The sequence below is a fragment of the Musca autumnalis genome, unplaced genomic scaffold (assembly GCF_047663935.1).
Source record: "Musca autumnalis isolate F117 unplaced genomic scaffold, ASM4766393v1 scaffold_4, whole genome shotgun sequence".
In the NCBI taxonomy this organism is placed as follows: domain Eukaryota; kingdom Metazoa; phylum Arthropoda; class Insecta; order Diptera; family Muscidae; genus Musca; species Musca autumnalis.
This window is the reverse complement of record NW_027411977.1, coordinates 75,427,601-75,451,027: the sequence shown is the minus strand read 5'-3', so window position 1 is coordinate 75,451,027 and position 23,427 is coordinate 75,427,601. Positions and strand designations below refer to the sequence as shown.

The following is a 23,427-nucleotide window of genomic DNA, read 5'->3' as shown; positions in this document are numbered from 1 at the left end:
ATTGAAGATCCATTAGGAGACCCATCTAATTATAGAAGACCGCTTAATGTTGTCTTCTAGATATGTATATAACACCTCTGACTATAGAATACCTCTTTAAGAGATCTTCCGACTACAGAAGACGTATTTAGGAAGTCTTCCGACTATAGAAGACCTTCTTAGGAGGTTTTTCGGACAAGTTTAGAAAGTCTTACGACTTTTGAATACGCATTTAAGAGGTCTTCCGACTATAGAAAACTTCTTAAGGAGCACATCTGACTATAAAAGACTTCTTTATGAGGGTTTTCGACTTTAGAAGATGCTCCCGAACTGTAGAAGTTCCTGGGGAAAGTCGTACGACAATAGAAAACCTCTTTATGAGACTTTCTGACTACAGAGACCTCTTCAGGAGGCATTTTCATTATAGAAGACATATTTAGGAAGTTTTCCGACTATAGAAGACCTCTTTAGGAGACTTCCCGACTATAGACGATCTTTAGAAGTACTTCTGACTACAGAACATTTTAAGATGTCTTCCGGCTATAGGAAGCCTTTGAACTACAGAAGACCTGTTTAGAAGGAAGTTTAGGAAGTCGTCCGGCTAAATTACCGCTTCTGGAGTTCTTCCAGCTATAGAATACCTTGTTGGGAGTCTTTCCGGCTATAGAAGACCCCTGTAGGAGGACATGCGACTACAGACGAGCTTTTCTAAGTATAGGAGGCCACGTTAACAGGTCTTCGAACTGTAGAAAATCCTCCAAGAAAGTCTTCGAACTATAGACCATTTATTTAGGAGGTCTTCCGACTATATAAGACCCATTGTATGTATAGAAGATTACGTTTTGAGACCTTCGGACTGTAGAAAACCTTCGAACTATATTATACATCGTTTGGAGGACATCGAATTATAGGTCATTTCTTTATGGGGTCTTACGATTATAGAAGACTTTTTAGGAGGTTTCCGACTACAAAAAACCTCTTTGGAGTTCTTCTCTGAAAAGGCCTTCAAACCATAAAATACCACTTTAGGAAGTTTTTTATTTTTAGGAGGTATTCCGATTATATAAGGGGGCCTCAATATAGAAGATTGCGTTAGGAGACCTTCGGACTGTAAAATACTCTCTTGAAAGGCCTTACAGAAGACCTCTTTAGGAGTTCCGGCTATAGAAGACATCATTAGAAGGCCATCTGACTATATAAGACTTCCTTCTTCCTTCCTTCTGGCTATAGAAGATCCCTGTAGGAGGTATTCTATCTATTGAAGACGCTTTATGAGGCATCTAATTGGTCTTCTGACTATACTAGATTCGTTAAGAAGATTTTCTGACTAAAGAAAATCCTTTATGAGATCTTCTAAATATATAAAACCTCTTTAGGAAGTCTTCCGACTATAAAAGACCCCTTTTGGTGGCCTTTTAACTATAGAAGACCCATTAGGAGACTCTTCAAACTATAGAAGCCTCTTAATATCGTCTTATAGCTATGTAAGACCGCTGCGGTATTCTAACTATTGAATATCTATTAGGAAACAATAGAAGACTATAGAAGACCGCCTTATGTTGTCTTCTAGGTATATAACACCTCTGTAGGCGGTATTTTAACTATTAAAGACCCATTTGGAGACTTCCTGGAGGACTTCTGCTTATATGAGATTCTTCTGACTTAAGAGTACCCTACATAAGACTCCCTTCACTAGATTTTCTAAGTATAGAAGTCCCTTTCTAGTAGGTCTTCCATCTATAAAAGTCCTCTTTACTAGTCCTCCTAAGATTCTCTATGGGGTCCTCTAATTACGGAGGACTTTGTCTGTCTATGGAAGAACTAATACCGATAACCTATCGCAAATAATACATAAGTGTTATGTGCACCATACACATATTTCTGTTTGTTTAATTATCCTACAGGGAAATAAATAAAATACATCTACACTTATTCCAAAATTAATATCAAAGGGAAAGAAACCGTGTGTGTGTGTGTACAGTACTTACCTTTTCACAATGCCAATTGCCATTTGTATCGACGGTTGTTGACGTTTTGTCATTCTTTATGTTCGGCGATTTCTCGTCATCGCTACCAGCTGCTGCGGGAGTTGCTGTAACATCGCTATTACTATTGACAATTTTCGGTGATTGGATTAGACCCGTATCGAGACAAACCGCCAATATATGGCAGTGTGCAATGTGTCGTGTAAGGAGTCTTAAACTTTGGCTAATTAAATCGATTACGCACAGGTGTTGTGACTTTTCGATGGCAATTAAAATGGTAAATGTTACAAGACTCTGTTGGTGTTGTTGTTGTTGTGCAAGTTGTTCGCTTTGACGCTGTTGCTCTTGCAACAGTTGCTGTTGCGGCGGCATGTTGTCATTTAAGGAGGTACATGTTGAGGCTGTTGTGGTGGCGCTTGATGTGGATACTGTTGTCGTTGATGATTGCGATGATGATGACGACGACGAGGAGGATTGTATGGCGATTGCTGGTGCCGGTGTAGCTGGTGCTGTTGTTGTTGAATGATTTGAAGATAGTGAAGTCGGAGTCAATAGCTCAGTTTTACCATTGTTCCAAGTGGCAGTTTTATGACCAGAACTAGAAGCAAAATAAATAACATATGTATGTATGTAAAACAGTTTATTGTTAAGAGGAAATGCATATGTAGTAATGATTTACGAGTTTAAATTTTCAGATGTTGTGACCACCATTAATGGGTCATAAAAATGTCTTCCTAAAATTGATGTGGTTTTTATTTGAGAATGGAAACTATAAATCTCGATGTGGTAGAAATTTATTGTATACGAAGAAATAGCATCCTGCGAAGTAAGAATTTACATGTTTAATATTTATGTAGTCCATATGGAAAGTTCAAGTTTCCCTAATGTTGACTAAGCCCGAAAATGTTTTAAAGATCATCTAGAATGTCCGTCCATTTTGCTGAGAAATTTGACTGTAAGTTTGTAGCTAGTCGGAGACTAAAACATTTCTGGTCCTGATTCACCCCCGTGGTTGAAAGCGTAGCGACATACAAATAAAAAACTCTTTAAAATTAGTTTTATCTACATCCATGTTCCGACTGAAGAACAGAACGAGCGAGTTTTAATGCCACAATCAAAAGGGACAATTTTTATCCCCATTTAGTATCCACTGTGTAACATCTGACAACGAAATTAGGCTAGAAGGTCTTTCCGGCGGTAAAGTTAGGAGCATATGATTGAATCATTCGGCTATATAAGCCCACATAGTAGTCACCATATCAACACACAAGAAACCAACTCGGTTGTGGAAGGCACTTATCGAGAATTTAGAACGTACTAGCGAAGATGTCAGCCATTCTAGATACCCTACTTCTCCCAATGATGAGAAGCAGTTTCCCAGTTGTCCAACATCAGCATGGATTCCGAAAAATTCGCAGTACCACAACAGCATTAAACACCATATCTACGCATATCAGTCTAGCCCGAACCATGCCATATGACCGAACAGTAATGATTAGGGTGGGGCGATTTGAACACCACCACGAGCGCCTGGATTTTCTGATTATTGGGATTGTACTGAGCAAAAAAGTCCACTAGACCATATGTCTACGGTGAAAATCGAGCCCCCGGATTTTGACTTGAAGTTTCTTTTCAAAGTTTTTTGGATATTTTGGCATGTATGTAACAGCCAAACCACTGAGATTTTCGATCCAACACAAAGACAAAAATTGTAGCCAAGACAATAATTAAGAACTCTCTAGTACATCGCAAAAGCATAGGAATGCTCCTTCAGGCAGTTATGGTCCCGAGAAAGTGCACATTTTTCGGAAAATATCGATAAATTACACTGTGCTACTAAATTTGACTCAAAGTCAGTGGGTGGAAATTTCCTTTTGGAGATGAAAGCCCTTGGTGAGTGTACTAAGAACGCAAAATCCACTACTACACTGTTAAGCACGAGGACCGCTGAAATGAAGCTCGCTCTGAACATATTTGACGACGGCGTCCTGATTCCGACCACGAACTACTCCAAGATATTGTGTGTAACGAGCGACAGCATGTTTAAGTCAACCGCGCAAGCCAAAGCCTTTTTACGATTATAGCAGAAATTGGAACAAGGTGCTGACAAAGAAATTTAGTTGACCTCCAATAAAGAAAATGTTACCGCTACGAAGCCGAAGAATGTTCAAACCTGCCGATCTGAAGACAGCAAAAAGGTGCCTCCTCATGACGCTGGTAGACCATATACAAGAGCAGATTAAGAGCATCATGCTTGGGTGTTACCGCCGTGAGCATCCCCGCCACAATATAGTGAACAGACTTCGTCAGGAGACATTTTCATATTCTTGACCTTATCAGAATAAAGGTGTAGTGTGAATGCCGTACACGGAGCCCACCCACATCCATCGCAGTAGAAGAACGTAAGCAAGAGTGGTTTTAGCGCAGTTAAGATTCGGACGATGCAGACGCCTCAATTCGTATTTTAACTGTCCGGCTAGACCCACTCACCTGTCTCCTGATTCTTTATGGATACAGCCATTAAAATAATGGTAAGTATGTTTGGAAGAAATACGTTTCAGACCATTTGGAGTTGATTTAGACATGTTCGTCCGTCTGTCTGTCAGGCTGGCTGGAGCGCACGATAACTCTCAAACTGATCAACCGATTCGGTTTAAAATTTGGTTTTCGTAATATTTTTTCCAAACGTAGTTTAAGTTGGAAGATGGGTTATATCGGTCCACTCCTTCCGGTACCTCCCCCACAAAAGTTCGGAATATTTGTGCACGGGATAACTTTTGAAGGGAGTAACCGATTTGGTCCATACTTTGCACATCGTGGAATTTTTACCAGACTTGAACGAGGTTCCAATATGGACTCAATCGGTTCATTCCTTCGGGTACCTCACACACAAAATGACCAGCTCACGAATAGCATTGATTTTTGTTGTAACAATTTGTATTCAATGCCTCCATATGGCGGAACAAGTTTCATCTGGGCCAAGTCCATACTTCCTGAGAAAATAGCCTGAAAGGTACAAAAACCCCTATGACACCGTGTGTAGTGGTTGGAGCGCAAGATAACTCTCGAACGGATCTGCCGATTCGGTCCAAAATGTGGCCTTCGTAATATTTTTTGCAAACTTGGTTTAAGTTCGAAGATAAGCCATATCGGTCCACTCCTTCAGGTACCTTCCCCACAAAACTCAAAAATTTTCGGAAAAATTGTGCGCACGATAACTCTTGATGGTAGTCTATACTAGGTATAAATCAGGTTCGAATATGAACTATATTTGTCCACTTCTTCGGGTACCTCCCACCCAAAATTTTGGATAAATTCATTTTAAGACCTGCTCTCGAATCACTTTGATTTTGGTTGAAGCAACTTGCATTCGCTGCCTCAATTACGACAGTAAAAGTTTTTTCAGGGGCAAGTCCATACTTCTTGAGAAAAAAGCCCGAAAGTTGTAAAATATCCCTATGGCACCATATGTAGTGGCTGGAGAGCTCGAACCAAATACTGCGTTCGTCCACACTTTTGATATTGAAATATTTCTTCGTATATTAGATGAAATTCGAAGGTGGTGCTTATAGGTCCACTCCTTCCGTTAACTCCCCCCCAAAAGTTCGAAAATATTCGCTAAAATGGTACGCGCGATATCTCATAGACGTTGCAACCGATTTGTTCCAAACTTTGGATATCTAAATATTGTCGAAACATAGTTTATGTTAAAATTTGGGGCCTGTCCAATCCTTGTGATACCACCCACACAAATGTTCAACATTTTTGTGTGGTTAAGGGTCTGTTCGATGATCCTTTGGACATTGTTACCAAAGGTATCTATCTATCGATATCTCCGCAAAATTTTGAGCTTTAATCCTTTCCATATTTTTGTCGGTTCATACGCCCAAAATTTTTTTCATATGTTTACTTTTTTTGGGGAAAAAGTATTTCAATCCACACAGGCTGAGGGTATATCTCTGTCGACAAAGCCGATTGATACTTTTTTACTTGTTTTTTTGTACAGTCACAGGCTGATGGTATATCCCTGCTGGCAAAGCTGATTAATACTTTTTTACTTGTTAGTGCGACCGTTACCCTAAAGACTGAGTGTACAAAAACCGGCTAAGCGTTTATAATCTTCTTTAACTGATAAAATATTTAAAAATTAAAAAAATAATGTCCTGCCAAAGATTTCTCGATAACGAAAATGAAGCTACAGTGGCTTTAACCAACGCGAAGGTTCAAGCCAGTAGTTTCATTTTCGTTATCGGGAAATCTTTGGAACTATCTACCAGAATGTATACAATAACACATACAGGTCCCCATTTGACCATTGTCACAATCACAATCATTACGAATGTTTTAGGAATTCTAATTTTGTATAAACATGTTTCACACAACAATGTTTCGCCAAGATACAATCATGGTTCAGAATTTCCGATCCCATAAGCATAAGTCTAAAAAATTTCTCTCATTCGATCGAATTCGAAAATCAGGAGTTGGTAGTAATTCGAATGAACTTGGCTTCGAATCGTCTTATAGCAAAAGGAGATTAATATTATGCTACCATATTAATGACATGTTTATCTAGGACGCTTCGAAGCCAATGTCGTATAATAGGTCGTAACAAATTGCTAATTCCACAGGGGTCCCTTAACGGGACAAGGTGTTATGCCTGTTTATATTTCTTTCGAGTACAACTTGGGATGTGAAATCTTTTTATTACGACAACCTTTCGAAATAAAGTCATTTAATACACATTTATACTTAGGTTATAAAAATCAAACAAATCAATTTGACAATCTAGAGTTGCCTAGGGTTTCTTTGATGCGCAATTTGTGTTTTCTATTGTCCATCATGCGAAATCCCATTTTACTCTACAAATTTCATTTCATATCGTTAACATAAAAATAAAAGCAACGAAAAAACAACAACCTGTAGTCTTGAACTGACATAAATGCCAGTCATGTTATATCAGCTATGCCAAAATAACACTTAAAAACATTCCTCTTAGGTAACAGCGGCGGTACCAGCACTTTGTTCTGCTGTTCGTTCTCCTTCTTTTATTTGACCATGGCTTAGAATTGAATTGAGCAGCATTCTTTAGGTTCACTGTGGGTAATACCGACAGTGACGGTTTCTAAATGATGTCGGTTGCTTGGTTACCACCTTATTCTTAGATGTACATACACACATACATATGTAGGCAGATACATATGTGTATATCGTCACCATAAATATCCAAAGACGTAACCCACAAAACCGAAACTTTACAGGAGATGCAAAAAAATTATAAAATGAAAAACTGTTTTATAGAGTATCAATCTTATGTGGGCGAGTATTTGGGGTATTATCAATCATGTACGAATGGGAGTAAGTAATGAAACTAAAACCACGAAAACGCTTTGTTTTGTGATCCGTCATTACAACAATATCTGCAATGTTATCCCATTTCCGAAATGCCATTTCTTGAATAGAATCGTTATTTTTGAACGCAGAAGCTTGAAATTTTGCCAGAGCATGTATTTTAGCTTTATGTATGAGATTCCATCGAAAAACGAATTTCGATTTTCATGTGGGTTACGTCTTCGGGCATTTATGGTGACGATATATGAATACTTTGGGTTGGACTTTGATTCATTTCACCTCATAAAACGAACGACCAATGACTTGTCTGACATTTTTATAACACATATCTTGTTTTGCCATTGTTGCGCTGTTCTGTTCGCAGGTATCTCTGCTGAAGATATGATTGTAAAAAAAGGGTAAAGTTCGAAAAACACGGATTCTTAAAAAACACCGTTTCTTGTGTGGTTCAGGTTCATTTCGAGTCAGCATATTGGGATTACAAAACAAAATATTAACATTATGAAATATTTGGTAAGGTATTTTGTTTGGAATAGATATGTTTTGATATGTTTTTATGTGGAGTAGTTAAAACTCAAAAAACCTTTAAAATATCGTTGTACGAGTGTTATCTGTACATGTCTGGCCTTCAGACCACATGATGTGAACTTTTATTTTGGCGTTGGTTCGTTGGTTGGCAGAGGAGTTTCAGTTATAACACCTTATATTGCGCGGTTACCTTTACATTTGCCAAATGTATTTAAACTATTTTTCAAAAAAGTTTGAACTTCTTCTCCGTTAGCGATCTAAGAAAAACTTATATTAACCGTAAATAATTTGAAATTTGGTATGCATAGGTAGTGCATCAAAAAAAGATCTGTTTAAATAAGCGTGTAGATGAAAAGACAAAAACTTATTACTGTGAAAAGATACCAAGCAACGACTTTGAAATGAAAAAAAAAACTGAAACTACAATGTTCAAAGATGTGAAAAATCTAACAAAAAATCGCAGGAGCGCTTTTTAAATAAATTGCTATCAAATTTCACATTTTTAGGGTCTTTATGTTTTCACGATTTTGCATGGAAACCACAAGTCCTATCGAAATTGGATTAGAGAAAATATTGTGGCCGTGAAAATTCTCCACAAGATTGAACTTTATGATAATTTCGTAGGTTTTACCGTTATTGAGATATTGAAGTTCAAATTAGGACATTGCATTGACTGTATAGCCTCCTTATAAAACTATGTCATGTACGGTGCGCCTCAACTAACTTTAAATAAAAACCGCTAACACCTTGGATGCTTTTGCGGATCCTGAAACAGCAATGTTCATAGATGAGAAAAATCAAAAAAAAAAAAAAAAAAAAGAAAAAAATCGCCGGAGCTCTTTTTAAAAAAATCGCGGTCAAAGTTCACATTTTTAGGTTTTCGCGATTTTGCTTGGAAAACGCAAGTACTATCGAAATGGGGCTAAAAAATGTTGTAGCTGTGAAAATTCTCTAGATAATTGACCATTATGATTTGTTCCTAGGTTTTACCATTTTTACAGTGTTTTTTAAATATAGAAGTTCAGGTCACATTTATAGGTTTTTTTATACCCTCAGCATTTATTATACCCTCAGCATATATGCTAACGAGGGTTTATACTAGGCCGGGGCGATTTGAAAACCTTAATGGGGCCTTCGCGTTTCTGATTCCTGGGATTGAACTGAGCAAAAAAGTCCACTGGACCATATGTCTACCGCGAAAATCGAGCGTCCCGATTTTGACTTTAAGTTTTTTATTGGCGTTTTTTGGATATTTTGGCATATAACAGCCACCCCATTGAGATTTGCGATCCAACACAAAGACAAAAATTGTAGCCAAGGCAGTAATTAAGAACTCTCTTATACATCGCAAAAGCATTTGAATGTTTTTTCAGGCAGTTTTGGTCTTGAGAAGGTGCAAACTTTTCGAACAATTTCGATAAATGACACTGTGCTACAAAAGTTGACCAGAAAAATATTCAAGCGTTCTGATGCAAAATTCCATCGTGTTGGGATCCATGGAGAACGAAAATGCCTTTAGTTCGTTTGTGTCACTTCGTTTTATTTAGGAATTTCAGTTATAGGTTTTTTGTTTGGGTTTTCAGACATAAACCACTATAACTTAGCCATGTTTGTGTTTCAGATAATTTGGAGTCGATTTAGCAAAGTCCGTCCGTCTGTCTGGCTGGTGCGCACGGTACCTCCCCCACAAAAGTTCGAAAATGTTCGGAAAATTTGTGCGCACGATAACTCTTGAAAGGAATAACCGATTTGGTCCATACTTTGCACAAGGGACTCAATCGGTCCACTCCTTCGGGTATCTCCCACACTAAATTTCGGAAAAGTTCAGTTTAGGACCTGGTCTCGAATCGCTTTGATTTTTGTTTTAGCAAGTTGTATTCGCTGTCCTCTATACGTAGGTACAAGTTTCATCAAGGGCAAGTCCATACTTCCTGAAAAAATAGCCTGAAAGTCGAAAAACAAACCCTATGACACCATGTTTATGGGTGGAAGCGCAAGATAATTCTCGAACGGAAATGCCGGTTCCGGCCAAAATTTGGCCTTCGTAATATTGTTTCCAAACTTAGTTTAAGTTCGTAGATAAGCCATATCGGTCCACTCCTTCCGGTACCTCCCCCACAGAAGTTCGAAAATGTTCGGAAAATTTGTGCGTACGATAACTCTTGAAGGGAGTAACCGATTTGGTCCATACTTTGCACATTATGAAATTTCTACCAGACTTAGATGAGGTTCCAATATGGACTCAATCGGTAAACTCCTTCGAGTGCCTCCCACACAAAATTTCGGAAAAGTTCAGTTTAGGACCTGCTCTCGAATCGCCTTGGTTTTTGTTGTACTATCTTGTATTCACTGTCCCCTATACGAAGGTACAAGTTTCATCAGGGGCAAGTCCATACTTCTTGAGAAAACAGCCCGAAGGGTGTAAAAACCCCCTATAACACCCCCATGGTCTATGTCGGTCCATTCCTTTAAGTAACTTTTCCGCAAAATTTTGGAACTTTAAGCCTAATCAACATTTTTGTCGGTTCATACGACCAAAATTTTTAAACCCCCTAAATACATTAGTTTTTTTTTTTTGAAAAAAAAAATGTTTCAATTTACACAGGCTGAGGGTATATCTCTGTCGGCAAAGCCGACTTATACTTTTTTTACTTGTTTGTTACGTTTTCACGATCTTATCGAAATGGGACTTGAGAAAATCTTATAGCTGTGCAAATTCTCTACATGATAGGCTTTCGTAATGCTTTCCTAGGTTGTACCATTTGTACGTAAGTTTAAGTGGGGAAATTGCAGTCATGACATTAATTTAAAAGGAACTTCTATATCTCAAAAATGGTAAAATCTACGAAAATATCATAAAGGACAATCTTGTAGAGAATTTTCACTTCTATAACATTTTCTTTAGTTTCATTTTGATAGGGATTGCGGTTTCCCAGCAAAATCGTGAAAACATAAAAAAACTGAAGAAGTGAAATTTTATCCCGACACATAACGGTAACTCTGCTGCATTTTTTTGCCCGAACTAGCTGTAATTCGACATTTTTGATTTCCAGTGGACACAAAACTCTTTCGCTAAAAGTTGTAAACATAGGTCCATGTTTTAGTATAGCCCCCATATACGATATCTTTCGATTTTATGTATTTCAAGGATTTTTGCTGCATTTTTACCGAAATACGTGTAATTAGGGTGCCACCATGGTGCGATGGTATGCACGCCCGCCTTGCACGCAGAAGGTCGGGGGGTTCGATTCCCCGGCCAAGCAACATCAAACATTTTTTCAACGGTGGCAAAATACCCCTCAGTAATGTTGGCGACATTTCCTGAGTATTTCAGCCTTGAAAAACTTCTCCATAAGTGGTGTCCTAAGACACGCCGTTCGGCGATAAACAGTAGGTCCCATATCATTGAGCTAAATATGAATCGGGGTGCACTCATTGGTATGAGAGAAGTCTCCCTTGTCCCGTATGGGATGTTGTGGAACAATGTTTTGTGTTTGTTACGTGTAATTTGACATTTGCGGTTCCCAGTGGTCATCAAAAAATTTCAACATAGGTCCACACTTTGATATTAAAGTACCGTCCGATTGAAGACATTCAAGATACATTTTCTGATCAAATTCAAAAAATTGGACAGACATTTTGACGAAATTTGGAAAATTTGACGGAATTTAGTCCAGAAATAATAAGTTTGTCCATTTTTATACCCTCAGACTTTAGGCTCTCGAAGGGATTAAACGATTTGAACCAAATTTTGCACTACGGGATATTTTAGCCAAATTTAGTTACCTGCCTCACAATAGTTCAACATTTGTCTGAAAAATTTTGTAAACGATAATTCTCGAAGGGAGGAATCGATTTGATCCAAACTATGGACTATATTGGTCCACTCCATCGGGTACCTCCCACACAAAATTAAGACAAAGTGACGTTTAAGAGCTTGTCTCGGATCGCTTTTATTTTTTTTTTTTTCAGCAAGTTGTCCTTGTCCTTTGCGACGGTACAATTTTTTCGGGTGCATGTCCTGACTACACATTCATACATGGCAAATCCGCAAGATAGTTTTCGCAGTGAGTTTCTGATTTGTCAAAACTTTGCACATCGTATTATTTTATCCAGTCATGGTTGCAATATGGACTATATCGATCCCGTCCTTCGGGTACCTCTCACACAAAATTTGGGAAAAGTGCTGTCTGAGGATTCGTCTTAGATCTATTTGAAATATTTAGCAGAAGGTTGTTTTCACGGTCTCTATTACAACGTTCCAATTTTATTCCGGAGTAAGTCCATAATCCAAGTCCAAGAAACCCTTACAACACCAACTAAAATGACAAATCCCCAAGACAACCCTCGCAGTGAGTTTCTTTGCACTTATTATTATTTCATCCAGTCATTTATCAGGTTGGAATATGGACTATGTGGGTCTCGTCCTTTGGGTACCTCCTACACAAAATTTGGGAAAATTCAGTTTTAGAGCACCTCTCAGATCGTTTTGACATTTTTTCAGCAGGTTGTTCTATTACGACTTCAACATTTTTTCTGGAGTAAGTCCCTACTTCCTGAGATAATGGCCAAAAAGCTCCATAAAAACCCTGTCGGTACATAATAAAATGGCTAGTGTATAAGATACCTCTCAAAATTATTCAAACATTTTTTCCAAACTTAGTTTACTGTAATTTAATACTTTAGCTTACTAAAAATTGTTGGTATATGCCAATGATTTGGTATAGCCCCACATTACGGTACCTACAGATTCCACATATAATTATTGTGTTTGCTTCTTTTTTGGTCAGAGCCTGAGGGAATATCTCTGTCAACACAGCTGACTGATACTTCCTTAATTGTTTTTTTGAAAACGGATTTGAAAACGGATATGTAATTCTGATTTTTTCCACTCACCTCTCTGGTATCGTACTATAGTACAAAAGCAATGTTGCAACTTCATAACAATTAAGACCAGCTGTTAGCACAGACTCCGCATCAACTGTTACCAATGGATTTCCTTTTAAATCACGAGTTCCTGCAAGTGAAAGAGAGAAAATATAAAATAAAATAAATTAATTCACTGTAATATCTACATATATATTGTTTTACGACAAGACATGATAATTTGTTAAAATATTTAACAAATTTTACCGGTGACGGTTATTCTTCAATTAGAAGAAACTATAAAATACTGTTTCCTCAAATTACCCCCCAAAGAGAAATTTATGCTGCAATGAAAAATATGGGTGAACAAGATTTTCCAATTAAAATTTTATTTGCATATTCCACACACACTGAGGAGTATAGAAAATTTGAAACGTGCAGAAAATGCAACAAAATTTGATGGGGTGTGTTTCGAGACGATCAAATGTCAATATAATGCAATCATCACTTGTCCATGCTGAAGTGACTGGCCATCCAGCCTGTCTGCCAATCAACTAGCCATCATTTGACGAGAATGGATCAAGTATTGTTGTTGGTTTTTATTGACAAATTGTAAGAATATAAATGTGTGTATTTTGTGTGAGATGTATGAAAAAAGTGATGGAAAAAAGAATAAAGGAAAAAAAAGATGTTTTGGCTAGCTGCTTAATGGGCCTTTAAAGGAGAACAGTGGTTGCCACAAAATTGAAATGAACAATTATTGTTGGAAGTGCGAATTGTTTGAGCAGTTATGGGGCTATACTAAAACATGGAGCTATGTTGACGATTTTCAGTGAAGACGTTTCGTGACCACTGAAAACCTCAAATGTCAAATTACAGCTATTTATGATAAAAAAATTGTAGCTAAAATCCTCAAAATGCCGAAAATTGGAGGGTACGGTTATATATGGGTTATACCAAAACATGGACTAATTTTTGGTTGAGAACTTACGTGAGCACTGAGAACCGCGAATGTCACATTACATCTAGTTCGGTAAAAAATTGTAGCTAAAATTCCCAAAATATCGGAAGGTGCCGTTTTATGGGGGCTATAACAAAACATGGACCTATGTTGACAATGCGTGCTGGAATGTGGCGTTTTATGGGGGGTATACCAAGACGTGGACAGATATAGCACATCATCGAACTTGACATGTCTGCAAACAAAAGACGCATCTTGCCAAAATTTCAAATTTGTAAATGCTAGAGTGTTTATAACAGACGGACGGACTGATGTTCATAGATCGACTCAGAATTTTACCCTGATCAAGAATATATATACTTTATAGGGTCGCAAATGATTATTTCAATGAGTTGTAACGGAAAAACAGCCCTAATTTTATACCCTCCACCATAGTATGGAGGGTATACTATGGTGGAGGGTATAAAAACTAGTCTCATGAACATTTTCGCTGGGACAAGGTTAGCCATTGGGGTATTTAACCATCGCTAACATGAAGGAGCTTCTCTTTGGTCTTAACCTAATTTCGTTAGGGGATATTTATTAAATATACTTTTATGAGCATTGACATTGAAGGCCTATACTACTGGATACCAAAACTTTTGAAAAGCGCACTTTCCGTAACCTTAGTAAGCTATACGTATCTGCTACCGGATTTCCTTCTTCATCAGTTTAATATTGCACTCTTTGGTACAATTTTCAGTCTGCATTCTGACTCCATCTGAACAACTTCAGTCTTCTTCTGTAGAATGTGAAGTTCTAATCGATGGTGGATTTGTTAGGTCTAAAGCCATCATTCACGCAGTTCGCTCAATATTATTATAGTTCGTTCCAGCTCTGGGTCTATCTGCAGTCCTAGGAATGTGGATGCTTCGATGGGTTGTAGACATAAAGGTACTGGCAGGTTAGTTGAGTAGGTTTGGCAGGACAGGTGAAAATGTGCTATGTGTTGGGTACATTTTTTGCACGGTATCATCGATCCCTGCCCTATACGTATTTAAAAGGCTGCACCCGGATGTAATTGAACCAATAATGGGGGAAGTTCTCGGATTACCGCATTCACACGACAGTTGTTTATGGCATCTGTCATTGCATCGGTGTGAATGCTATTTAACCCAGCTTTAATGCTATTAAAACAGCTTGATAGGGGTTCTCTCTTGTAACTCTGTATGTCTTGCACGGTGATCAATATCCGCCTTATAAAAATTTAGGCGATTGCAATATCCCGAGCGTAGTTGAGTCAAAACTACGCTGGTTTGTCGTGGCAGCTGACGCTCCTCAAGTGCGAGGGGAGGACTTTATTCACACTACATTTGCTTATGGCCTTAGCAACTGCGTCCGTGTGAATGCTATTTAAACCTGCTTGATATGCCTGTATCGTTGAACCTCCCCCTCTAGACCCTGCCCATCTCTATACTGAGGGCGCCCACTGAGTTGTTTTGCATTTACTATTCTCTCTCATTCATATTTGGTCTGAATCTAAACCGACAAATTTTAGGTGGAAAGTTGTTTACCCCCAAGGAAGACTTAATACCAAATTTTACCCATTTTTCGGGATATTGAGGCCACAAACTTCAAAATACGGGAAATCGGGAGTTACCGTTCTATGGGGGCTATATGAAGACGTGGACCCATATCGAGAAATTTCAGGTGGAATGTTTTGTACCCCCAAGGAAGACTTAATACCAAATTTCAAACATTTCGGAGGGATATTGAGGCCACAACCTTCAAAACACCAGAAATCCGGAGGTACAAGTTTCAAAATACCGAAAATCGGAAGGTACCGTTCTATGGGGGCTATATGAAGACGTGGACCCATGCGGACAAATTTCAGGTGAAAAGTTTCATACCACTAACGAAGACTTAATAACACATTTCAGCCATTTCGGTGGGATTTTTAGACCACAAATTCTTGTATATATTTTTGCATATGGTTTTGCATATGCTCATTTCATGCAAATATGTAAAATTATGCACGATATGCAAAATATGCAAAAATTTCTGGGCCTAATTCGTTTTATTTTGTTATAAAACGAGTTTCTGATTAATCCGATTTTCTCTACAACCATCCTAACCATATATGCATTTGCATAGGATTCTGCTGTCTATAGATCATGAAGATTGCTGCTGACATGCCTGGGTTAGGACCCACCCCATATGGTAGTTAGGATGGCTCTCACAGTTATACCCAAGCAAGTACGGCAACGAAGACATGCCATTGTGTGGCTATACTGGAAGAATCCTTGTCTCCTCATGCAGATGGTCCACTGAAGATACGAGGAGACAACCTGCACAAGTTCTCAGTGTGGCATTTTGAGAGGTTTGTATATTTTCTCACTGCGTTGCACTTAAAATCGCGGAGCGCACTGGCGCCGCATTGCTTATTACAGACCGACCTATCATGTTATATGTGGTGAACATGGTTCCTCTATCTGCATCCCAAGTGATGTCGGACTTGAGCGGACCTTGTGTCTACACCTCAGCTTGTCGCAGATAGCTTTAGCATGCGCGGGCGACTTGAACATGCTATCATATTTGACCCCTAGAATCTTGTGGTAGTTGATGGTCGGAATTCTTCTACCATCGACCATGACATATAGCTCATTGCTCACTTTCGAAGTCCGTGCGGTGAACAGAATGGCCGTAGATTTTCATATTCCTCACCTGGAAAAGGGTGTAAAGATCGAGCAAAGAGGAGTTTTGTTTTTCACAATCATCCACATACGTTACGATCTCCATGCCGTCTGGAGGTAGGTGGAACACAGGAAAGGTAAAACAGTTCCGAAGATATCATCCCACCTTGAGGAACTCACTGTTTCATTCTATGGGCTTGGAATTCTTGTTACTGAATTCCACGTACGATTTGCGTCTACACATATAATTGATTATACAACGTTTCAATGGTGGCTGGAGGGTTGTCTGCTCGATGTCCTTGCAGTTCTATTACATGGCGTGCTCTGGTCTAGTACTCCACTAATGACGTGGATGGCGGCTATGGCTTTCAGCTATGTTTTCGTGATGTGCCGCATACTGAACCCATGCTGACGGCCGGTAAGTGGATAACTATTTATCCCCAGGATAGGGGTTTTCCTGCAGGCGGCACAAGCGAAATCGGTCTGTACAATTCACCTTTGCTGGGGCCACAGTACCCATTTTCCAGACTTCGGGATCGAACAGGTTAAGAATTTTAGTGACAACTCCCGGCTCATCTGGCAGTTTCAGGATTACCATGGAGACTCGATCAGGCCAGATGACATTCGCCATTGTAAATTGTGGTGGTTAATACTCGGCAGGTAGATATCTAATGCGACGTAGTATTCTTCTCATCGCCCTATCACTTCCGGAGGACTCGACAAACTTTCAATTAAAAGAACTTGCGCACTTCTTCGGATCAGTCAGCGTAAAGTCGCCAAACGTAAAGGAGTACTTATCTTACTTCTTTCCGTTGCCTAAAATTTACATATTCAGGGTCCAACGTTGTAACTTTTCAGATGTTTATACCACTTGTTCCGCTTATGCTCACCGTCCAACCTGTTATCTTCCAGTATCAGCTCCCCGACTCTAGGCTTACTGGGGTCGGCATGACGAACCTCATCACGCACATTTGCTAATCCCGTCGTCTCTGCTGAGAAGTTTGGTCTCACTTCGGGTATTCGACCTGCAGGTATATCATATAAGGGTTAGACAGATTCCTGAAGCGGTGATCAGTGTACTCTCTGAAACTAGACCAAGTAGCTTCCTCATGATTGATACTAGAGTTATCAATCTGCAGCCACCGCCACTGCACTGCAGTGGTAAGCACGTCCGCCTTCCACACAGAATGTCTGCGGTTCAATCCTTGACTAGAACATCAACATTTTCGGCAGTGTATTAAGACATTTGCTGAGTCTTTCAGCCATGAAAAACTTCTGTACAAGAGTTGTCGTAAAACACTCCGTTCTGACTCGGCGATAAAAAGTAGGTACCCTATCATTGAGCCAATATGAATCGGCGTGCACTCATGGATATCAGGGAAGTCTCCTTTGTCCTTTTTGGAATGTTGTGAGAACATATGTATGTGGGTTTCAATCTGCTTTGCCTGCAAGGTCCAAATGCCACAACTAATGATCAGCATTAAAGTCCACAAAGACCGGTTATGAATTTCCAAATGCGGCTAATGTTGGGCCTATAACCTGGAATACAGTTATTTATCGGCGGGATGTATACGTTAAGCAACTCTACCTCTGCAGGTCCCCATTTGACTGCTTCCCCCATACATTTCATGTATGGATCATTACGGAGTCAGGATCAAGCGAGATAGATCTGTATTGAAGAGATTGGTGCAATAGGAAAGTTAATCCCCCACTTCCACTTCTGGTGCGATCCTTTCTCAGTACATTGTAACCGTCATAAAGCTGTAAGCTGCAGTTGCTGTTGAGCTTGGTTTCCAGAACCACCGCTACCGTAATATTCGTTCGACTTAGGGATAAGTAATGAAAAACAATAATCGATTTTTCGACTCTTCAATTTTGGTCTCAAATTAAAAATGCGATTTTTCGGTCGGGCGATTATTTCAATTGCCCATTGACCGTGCAACACGTAGAGCTATCAATCTGGAGCCACCGTGGTGCAGTTGTAAGCACGTCCGCCTTGCATTCAGAATGTCTGCGGTTCAATCCTTGACTAGAATATCAAAATTTCCTCGATCCTACCTCGGAATCCATTGCAATTAAATTGAAAGGGGGGGGGGGAGTAAGTTGGTTTTGGGTGCAATTTTCTGGTGGGGTAAATTTTTGTTTGGGGGAGAGGGGGCAAGTTGCCTCCCCCCTTAACTTGCTCGAATTCGAGAAGAGTTTCAATCGCAAGTAGCGAGCTTGTATTCGGAGCTCTGATGTTCAGATATTGGAACGGTAACGGCTGGTGTTAAGTGCTGCATGCCGCGTATTCTGATGTCGTAGTCCCTCGCATGGACGAGTCCAGAACAACCTCTGAGATGCATCACCTCCCGGCATGTATTGCATCTAACCGACGTTTGAGTGTGGTGGATTCGGATGTGACAAACTGAGCACATATGTACATATTGGTCTTGGATTGTCCATCGACCAGGCATGGACCATAAGAATCCTGAACAAGCATTTTGGGATATGCTGCTCACAACACAGAAAAACGATACACATGTTGCCAGATGGTATTAACGAACGGACGCTACACTTTATCAGCGAGTCGCCTGTGCGGCTACTAATTATTCTGCAACCGGTTGACATCTGATTTGACCTGAATCTGGCGTTTACAAGATATTCGGAATAAAGTATTGAAATCATATCTTTGAGAGATCTTTGTATAAAAATATTGAGAAGTAATACAATTGAATATAATTTTTTCCTTTGGGAATCAATGTTCTTCATTAGCTAGTCATAAGAATGCAAATGACCAGCTATTAAAAAAAAGAACCATTAACCACCATTGATGGATGCTATACTGCGTGTGTGTAAATTGAGTCTGGTTAGAGTGTGGAATTGCAAATCAATTTACGAAAATCTCTTAAATACCGAAGATATTTAACGCTACAACAATTTTTTGTTACTTCCCAACCCAGCCGAAGCCGCAATATCAGGGTTACTCCATCCGTAACTCAAAAGATTTGTAGCAATTTGTTAGCAGTGAAAGTAACTAGAACTATGCCAGGCGACGACGACCATTAAAGATTGAAAGGTGATGGTTGGTGGTCGTAAAAATTTGCAACCACATTCATTCAGAAAGGTGTGGCTGGCTGGTCGTCTAAGAATTAAAAGAAAGTGTGTTGTCGTAGTTTTTATCTTCCTCTTTTTTCTTTTAATTACTATTTGCTGTCTGCTACTATGGAGTAGCACATGATTTTTTCATTTGTTTTCTTTTGTGGGGGGCAATATTAAGTCAAAATGAAGCAAGAAGGAAGAAACATAAATGCTTGGTTTCAAATGTTTTATTGCCATAGATTTTTTGGTTTTGGTTTGTTTGTTACACTACTCTACTATCTTCCTATATCAGCAAACGCAAAGATGACAAGAAGAATTTCAACTTACCGGGTAAATAGATGCCAGATAAGAGCAGCTTTTCAGGCAGATCGGTAATTAAATTTGGCGCTATAATTTCACTTTCCAAATGATCTGTAACGAAATGTGCACAAAAAGGTGGGAAGATGGGAATTAGTAATGATTTTTTAAATGTTTTTTTTTTTTTTTTTTTAAATTCAAAGATAAGAAAACACACGATGATTGCTAATTGCTATGCCTTAAAGGGGGTCGATTGAATGAATATCAATGATTGAGAAGTGATTTGAGAAATTTTTATTTCAGATTTTATTGAGATAATTATTCACGTGTTGTACTAAATTATATGATATATGTTGAAAACTATTTTTAAACAAAATTTAACTTATAGCATATACGAGTATGTTTCTACAAGCATCCCCGAAAGGACAAAGGACACTTCTATGATATCAATGAGTCCAAACCGATTCATATTTCCTCAATGATTTGGAACCTAATTTTTATCGCCGAGTCCTCGCGGAGTGTCTTAATACACCCTCAGTACACCGATTTTTATACCCTCCACCATAAATTTGCCACTCCCTTTGTAACACATCGAAATATTCATCGGAGACCCTATAAAGTATATACACTAGCGATCATCTGAATAGGTTTGAATTTTTTTCTTTTTACATGTTAAGGTATCTTCTGATGTGTTCGTATAGCACATCCATACTATTTACTTTTTGAGAGTCCTATACTATGCCAACATTCCCAAGAAAAAACTTGACGATGTTGCCATATTTTCGGAAAATATCCCAATTATAATAACAAATTTACAAAAAAGTGTCCAATTTTTCCGATCATCAGAATAGGTTTGAATCAACTAAAATTGAAAAATCGTACTACCCATGCAAATATTGCGCAGTTTTTTGGTTTAGTTTAGTAAAATGGAACATTCTGATAAATCCTACAACAAATTTCACCCGCTTTATTTAGAACGTGGGTTCAATTCTCAACATGGAAAAGTTACCAAGAACTTTCAGATAAAATCAAGAAATATTCAAACAAAAACGTTTTATAAACTTGCTTTAAATGACTTTTTGATTTCGCTATATCTCTTCTGAGGGGATATTTAGAATTCGGGGTATATGATCTTGCCGACAAAGATATGGATTAGGATAAAATCTCGAAAGTTTTGCGGGGGAGATAACCACAGAAATGGACCGACATTGTCCATTTTGAAAGTGTGTCTTATTTTGGGAGTCATACACGCAGAAAAATATATATTATTGGATCCAAACAAATATTTGTTTGGGACTTATTGCAAACAAATATATGTTTGAATCCAAACATATTTCTTATATATATTTTTCTGCGTGTATGACTCCCTAAATAAGGGATTTGGTATTTGACCAGAGAATGCTGTAGCATCATTTTTGGATGAATATGAACAATATCGGCTAATGTTTTGGTATAGCCCCCTTATAGCGGTACCTTCCGATCTTCGGTATTTCGGATATTTAAGCCACATTTTTCTTCTAAATTAGCTGTAATTTGGGACTTAGTGGTCACAAAACATATCCACCAAAAATCGTGGACCTGGGTCCACGTTTGGGTATAGCCTCCATATAACGGTACCTTCCGATTTTCAGTATTTTGAGGATTTAAGCTAAATTTTCCGAAAATCTATTATTTCGCCTGCAGTAATTAATAATTTAGTATCTTCTATACCAAAAAGATGTGATTGTGTCATTCAGAATAGAGGATACGCAACGAATTATTGATTTCAATAGTTTTTGTTGTACCTCAAATTGGGGGGTGCTTTAGTTTTGTCCGCTTATATTTGCGACCTAAAATGTTTTTTGAATTTTAACTTTTGTTTATTAAATTCTGAATTCCATATTTTTGTATTTTCCAATTATAAAGATATAAATAAATAAAAAGAAAAATAAAAAATAAATGTATAATTTAGTTTTCATAAAAAATTATCATTTCAAAAAAATTTACTGAGGTGTGCTTTAGTTTTGGCCGATACTGTATGTTTATTAATTAAATAAAATAAAAAAGTAGCTAAATTTCACTAAAAATTTTCTTTACTATTTGTATGTAAGTCAAGCTTAATCTCATATTTGTTGTTTTCAAATTTAAAAACAACAAGTTTAAAGTGGGATGTCGTTAAAATTGATTACTTTAGGGGATGGCAGAGAAGACTAGTTTCGTCCAACGCCACTTGGACTCATCAGTTCTTTTAGTTCTTTGTATTGAAGCAAAGAACCCTTCCCCAATTTTATGACGACTCGAGCTCAAGAATAAGAAACACCTAAAAATTCTCGTAGCCGCATATGTAAACCAAATTAAATTTGTGTGTAACAAGTCTGAATAGTTTCTATATATTGTGCTGGGAAGGCAATGGTTTTTACTAAGTCACTCGTGATGAACGCTTGTTATTATGTAGCGCTTTTCTGACTTTTCCATGTGACACACTTACTTGAAAATCTTTTATAATTAGGAAAAAGTAATTTTCTGGTGTTGATTTGGGATATTTCTTCAATTTTTTAATCATTCTAGTGCCAATTCGTGGGATTACCATTTTTGGCCGGTCATGTAACGTCTTTAGATTGAGCCTGCCTTCTCTTGCGGTGCAGTGTATGATGTTGTATGCAGTTCCCAGCTTTTGAGAGGTGATTTTAGCAATTTCTATGACGGATTTACCATTACGAGTATTATAATTGGAATAGACCAAATGTAGCTTATTTTCCGAAATCCGTTTTCCAGACTTTCTTTTTGTGAATATGTATCGTATCTTGCACACACAACCATTAATTTATGATCAAAAATTATGGATCTACAATGTAGATTCTACATGTCCACATACCATAAAAGTCATACAAATCCTTAATTGCAAAAAATCGCGGGGAAATCATTAACAGGTAATTCAACAGACATGTACAAAAAACCCAACATTATTGAAAGAATTTCTTGTACTAATTCCTAATTAAAAATCTAATTTTTTAAAAACTCGTCGTTTGCAATAATTTAGTTGACAAACCGTACGTCATAATTAGTATGTTTGCTTCTTTTTTGCTCAGAGGCTGAGGGTATATTTCCGTCAGCACTGCTGACAGATTATTGGCACTCTTTTTAAGTTTAACAAACATCATGAGTTGACTTAGTCTGCTCTGACTTTCAACTATGTGAACGTGTTCTGTCGTGATAATGAAAATACATGAGAACTTGACAATGAATATCAGTTCAAAGGGTTATCCAAAAAATTTTGTGTTTTAGACATAGTTTTATTTTTAGTTGTTGTTTATTTTTGTTAAATGTTTTATGTATCGAACTATAGTATACCCTATAGCTAAAAGTTAGAATTGAATCCGAACTTCTGGTTTGTAGTTAAACACACTACACCCTGTGCTACATAAAAAGTAATGGCTCCCAACACCATGAATAGACCTTAATGTCCATGAAAGCGATTAAAAGAATAAGAAGATCATGAAATTTGTGAACATTTTTGAAAATTCTATATTAAGTTGTATTTATGTTATAATATGTTGATAACACTATGCAACACGAAAATTATTAACCATATTCTGACACCGCAGCGTGATAGAAGACCAAAAATTAGAAAACACTTGTCCCTCCGATTTTTCCTATCACTTCAACTTTCGCGGTTGTGGGTCCACAAAGGCCTGATGTCAAACGGGATCATTTTGTGGGGCTCATATCT

The 23,427-nt window shown here is 38.1% G+C and overlaps 1 protein-coding gene across 8 annotated transcripts in view; it reads right to left on the bottom strand.

Annotated features, from left to right (window-relative positions):
- Positions 1-23,427, bottom strand: part of Pura (Puratrophin-1-like) — a 326,190-nt gene that overhangs the window by 97,403 nt on the left and 205,360 nt on the right. For all 8 annotated transcript variants that reach the window (XM_073984425.1, XM_073984426.1, XM_073984429.1 and 5 more), the window contains 3 exons: positions 19,749-19,832; positions 12,738-12,858; positions 1,968-2,562 (listed from right to left, as the gene is read on the bottom strand). In XM_073984425.1, the coding sequence (XP_073840526.1) occupies positions 1,968-2,562; positions 12,738-12,858; positions 19,749-19,832 (800 nt within the window). The remainder of the gene's footprint in view (positions 1-1,967; positions 2,563-12,737; positions 12,859-19,748; positions 19,833-23,427) is intronic.